General features: G+C 46.3%; 1 protein-coding gene across 1 annotated transcript; it reads left to right on the top strand.

The window, feature by feature from the left end:
* The first annotated feature begins 1662 nt into the window (after positions 1-1662).
* Positions 1663-5096, top strand: mafaa (MAF bZIP transcription factor Aa). The gene is made up of 2 exons (XM_008406746.2): positions 1663-3438; positions 3513-5096. Exons 1-2 carry the CDS (start codon positions 2507-2509, stop codon positions 3574-3576), a joined length of 996 nt encoding a protein of 331 aa, XP_008404968.1. The 5' UTR covers positions 1663-2506; the 3' UTR covers positions 3577-5096.
* Positions 5097-5400: the final 304 nt, after the last annotated feature.

Genomic DNA, 5400 nt, shown 5'->3' with positions numbered 1-5400 from the left:
GGGGGGGATGCGATCTGTGGTTAATTGGGAATGAAAACCTGCTGGGACTGTCCAATCATACTTAACCCACGCGCAGCCACGGCTCCACGCAGACTTGCGGAAATGCAGATTGATTTTTTTTATTCCTCTGGCAGAGGGCCGCAGATCGATCAGTGATTGATAGATTTGCTGGTTTGTGGTATCAGAGGCCCTAAAGGAGATAAGTGGATATAAAAAGCAACGGTTTATACAGCTAGAGAACAAAAGTGGGAATACTCTATAGATCACTGCTTTAAAATTGGGAAGTTTACCTTTGAGATGCACAAATCTAMTAATATTTTTTTCTTCATCCAGTTTTGATCGGTAATCTGAAGATCAACTAGCCTATGCTGCAAAATGTGACAGTTTATTATCTGAATAATAAAATAACCAAAACTAACATCACCAGACATTGGTCTATATGTGCATTTTGACGCACTTCCGATCTAATAAAGATTAGGGATAATGTCGCAGTAAATTAAAATATAATTGAAAAGTCMGTTTATTTACGTGTAAATCATATAGTTTCACTGACTGACCCAAAATCTAGTTTGTTATAAAATCTGAATATAAAGACCATTAAAAATATTTTCTAAAATAAATGTTTTTTTTCCTACGCTATGGGGAAGATTGCTGAATCAGCATCATTTACATTTTCCAGAAGGATGACAAGACACAAAATGCTATTGCTTGGCAAGCTCACTGGTCATAGACTACTGTACCCAAGTATATTACTAGAAAGTCGAGTGGAAGGAAAAAGTGTGGATATGTGCCGAGTTAGTGCCTCAAATCTGTGACATTCACTACATCAGTTAGTTCTTGTTACAATATCCTTTGACCAGAAACATTCTAATCATATTTTCAATGGTAATTAGAAATAGGACTCTGCGATCTAAAGTCTAGAGGAAGAGTGAACAAAAACAAGAAAAAACACAAAATCCAAGTTGCTTCAGGTTCAATGTGAAGTTCCCACGAAGTCCAAAGCCATTGTTTTATTCTGGTAATGTATCATCAGTAAATGCATCCACAATCACGAAGCAAATTAACATATTTCCAATTTGCATAATACCACAACACATCAATACTAAAGCCCAAGATTGTAATTTCAAAGGTTTTAAGTATTTATACAATTTATTTTCACATTTCCTCCAAATCTCAAAGTTCAACTTTTCTGAGCTCAGTAACTTTACTCATCCAGGTGTGCATAAATTCACTAATTTACGTTTACTTTTGTACTGAATGCTGATTTAGCCTCTATTTATCCAATGCTCTGTTTTACTGCGCCTAAAATGCTTTTTTGTTCAGAGTGAAGTTATTTTTCTTCCAGAGGTTCTCCCTGCTGTCTGTCTGGCCCGCGCTCCACCGTGCAGTAGCGCCTGCTCGGTCACTAGAGGGGGGGATCTGCTGCACCTGTTTTCCCTGCATGCATGCATGCATGCGCGCTCCGCTTCTCTCGCCTTCTTCGGTTTCGTTCGGCTATCCTCGGACGGAGCAAGCGGCTTCAGTTAAACCACGCGCCAGCGGTGTCCTCCCATTGGCCTGTCGCCTCTCCGTGTGGGAGGGTCGGCAGTGAGGGGCGGGCGGGACGCACCGTTTATAAGAGGCTGCCTCCCAGCGCCTCGCTGATACTGCGTGGTTCTCACTGGGAAGCTTTGGGGTGCATTTAGAAGGCAATTAGAAACAAAGCAAAGTGGAATTTCTCACCTCTTGCGCACAATTTTACACACAATCAACACGTTAAGGTCAGGAGCGCGACCCGGCGAGGGGGACGATGCCAGCTTCAAGTAGAAATATGGACTGAGGACATCAACAAGGAGCATCTTCTGTCTCCAAGTAAGACCTCCAACTTTCATGCTTCATCTCAGACTTTTGTGAACTTTGAGAACAGGCGTGCCTGCAGAGCAGAGTTTGGATTCCTGGGACTGTTGACACACTTTTACGCACGCCCGCCCACCGCTCGATGTGACCGAGTGCGAAACTTTTGAAGCTGGGCCATGCTGCGGTGACTAGGACTGCAGGAGGAGACGGCCGATGGTTGGAAACTAATTCTGACTAACAAAAACAGAACAACAGAGGGCAATAAATCAGGGGGTGGGGGGGGAGCACTCTGCAGAGGTGAAGCGAGGACAACACAAGCTGGTGTCTCCAAATTCAGCGGGCTCCAGTTTCAGCCGCTCCGGAGGCTCCTGCTATTAAAGCCTTCATCTGACCTGGGATAAGTTGTCAACAAGAGCTGCGAGCGGAGGCGAACTGGCAGGTGTACAAGTTCATTTACATGCAGACGTATATTCACTCCGCTATATATAGAAGTGGCCTGTGGAACTAGCAGCCTTAAGAAGTTTCTCCTCCCACCCAGCGGGCCTGCAGCAGTTCCACGCACCAGGCGTGTGCGTGTACCTATATATACACCATACAGGCTTTTAATTCCCTCTGCAATTTGCCCGCTGTCGGTTTGGCTGTGAGGCCGGGAGTCGTCGCATGGACTGACATGGCCACCGACCTCGCCATGAGCGCAGAGCTGCCTAACAGCCCTCTGGCCATCGAGTACGTCAACGACTTCGACCTGATGAAGTTCGAGGTGAAAAAGGAGCCGCTGGAGGCCGACCGCTTCTGTCACCGCCTGCCGTCCGGCTCACTGTCCTCCACCCCGATCAGCACACCCTGCTCCTCCGTGCCTTCCTCGCCCAGCTTCTGCGCCCCGAGTCCGGGCGCGCAGCCCAACCAGGGCCTCCCCGGCGGCGTCAACGTCAGCAGCAACAGCAACAACAGCAGCGGCAACAACAATCACAGCAACGCGGGCAAGCCTCAGCTGGAGGACCTGTACTGGATCCCCAGCTACCAGCATCACATCAACCCGGAGGCGCTCAACCTGACCCCGGAGGACGCGGTCGAGGCCCTGATCGGCAACGCGCACCATCACCACCATCACCACCAGGCCTACGATGGCTTCCGCGGGCAGCAGTACGTCGGAGAGGACCTGTCCGCGGCCTCGGCTGTGCACCACCATCAGGCCCACCACCACCACCATCACCACCACCACGGCCACCACACCCGCTTGGAGGACCGCTTCTCGGACGAGCAGCTGGTGAGCATGACGGTGCGGGAGCTGAACCGGCAGCTGCGGGGCTTCAGCAAGGAGGAGGTGATCCGCCTGAAGCAGAAGCGGCGCACCCTGAAGAACCGCGGCTACGCGCAGTCCTGCCGCTTCAAGCGCGTCCAGCAGCGGCACATGCTGGAGACGGAGAAGTGCACCCTGCAGAGCCAGGTGGAGCAGCTGAAGCAGGACGTGGCGCGCCTTGTCAAGGAGCGGGATCTGTACAAGGAGAAGTACGAGAAGCTGGCCAGCCGGACCTACAACTCCGGCGGGCCCGCGAACACGAGAGATCCGTCCGGGAAACAGGCCAGCAACGAGTTCTTCATGTGAGAGAGACATTACCGCGCTCACCTCCACACTCTTCTGACTCTAATCGATCTTTTCTGATTTGTGTTTACAGTTATTCCTCAACAACAACAACAACAAAGACTTTAAATCTCATCTTCTTAACAAATAAAGGTTAGGTGCGCACAAGCGTCACGTCTGTGAGTCTTAAAGATGTTAAACTTCTGTAAGTCCACAACAAACAAGTCAGGTCGGCACATGGGATCACTTTCAGGCTGCAGACTCCTCTCCTGTCAGAAGTCTTATGAACTAATGACTGTCTTAATCCAGAGAGAGCGCCGGGTTTGTGTTAGAACCAGGCAGAAGCAGCAGCAGCACAGACTGCAGGAGGAGAATGCGCTGTGGTGCAGAGACTCTCAGTAATGCAAGTGTAATAGTTTCTCTCCCCCCTCCACCCCCATCTCTCATCCTTTTGCAACCCTGCATGCAGGACATGTATGGTAACCTCCGGCCAAAACCCCATCCACATATGTATGGAAAGCATGACCCATGGGTTCTCCCCAGCCATCCTTCCACTCCTCAGCCATCAGTAAGGCCTGGGTATGCAGAAACCCCCCCCCCCCATGAGAGGTGCAAAGAACTGCGGACTGAAATGCAAAAACAATCTGCTTCACTGCGAAACACATGGATGCGTCTTTACCTGCTGTTTTCAATCAGTTTTTTCTATTGTTTTAAAAAAGAAAAGAAAAACGACAAAAAAAGAGATTACCTGAGCCAGATTTTAGACTGTATTTATTTCCACCTGTACATAATGTGTAGAGAAAAAACAAACAAAACAAACAAACAAACAAACAAACAAAAAAAAAAAAAACAAGCAGTGATCTGTGTTAATTTACCTTCTCTCTTTTTAAGGCTTTTGTTGCTTGGATTCTTCGAAATGTCTTAATCCAAAAATGTTTGTATGTTACAGCATGCAAATTGTCTGTGGTATCCTCCTCCTCTTGCTGAACATGTTGAACCTGCACTAAAGAGCAAACTGGAGAAATGTTTCTGTTTTTAACCTGGATGTAAATTTGATTTAAAGGATGGAAAAGGACTGCTGCTAAAACTCTATGCACCAATCTGAAGATTAAAAAGACTTAATGATTTATTTTCTCTCTTTTTTATTTTTATGGTAAATAATGAAAAATGTTGCGGGGGGGAGGGGGCCTGTGGGGTTTCCCCCTGCAGCCCCGACGTCTTAAAGCGAGCTGAAGGGGAGGATGCTTGATTGTTAGGAAAAAACGGGACTTTTTTTTTTTTTTTTGCTTGGTGGTACACAGCTGATCATTACTCTGTCAACAGAAGAAGTTCGTGTGTTATCTGCTGCCTAAGATATATGTGCAATATTGTGCAGAAGCGCTCTGGTGTTTGTGGAAAAAAACGAAACCGAGGATTCATGTTCCCGCCAAAAATCTCGGCCAATTAAAAAATAAAAATAAAATATTAAATGAGTAGAATTTGATTAATGGTGATTTGATCTGTCTCTAGACTCAGACTTCTGCACAGTGCTGTGGGTGTATATCTGTACATATGATTTCTATACTTATCTGACGGACCTGTCCTGACGTGTCAACAAGTGGAAAAATCTGCAAAGTGGAAAAAAGTTTGTTGAGAAACTCATGTTTTCGTAATGTTTAATAAAAAGTTCTGTCCCAAATCTGTGGCGCGGCTGCTGTCTGTCGTTGTTACAGCGAAATGTTTTGTCCAAAGATCTAAACTAACTGAAAAACAATTACACAAGTGGCACTTAAATGAGTTGAAGTTTCAGAAATTCATATTTCTGAAACTTACGAAATGTTAMGTTTCTGAACCCCTCCTGCTGACGGAGGGGACTTTTTAAGGCAAKGAGCGACATCGAAACTATTTGGTTTCGAAACAATTAAACGAAACGAAAAATTGAACATTTTCAAATATTTACTTCTCATGAACAGAAAATAAATGTCATTTGCAGCTGTAAGCGC

The sequence above is a fragment of the Poecilia reticulata genome, linkage group LG4 (genome assembly GCF_000633615.1).
Source record: "Poecilia reticulata strain Guanapo linkage group LG4, Guppy_female_1.0+MT, whole genome shotgun sequence".
NCBI lineage: Eukaryota > Metazoa > Chordata > Actinopteri > Cyprinodontiformes > Poeciliidae > Poecilia > Poecilia reticulata.
Note: the sequence above shows the minus strand (reverse complement) of the source record. Positions and strands in the feature narration are given on the sequence as shown.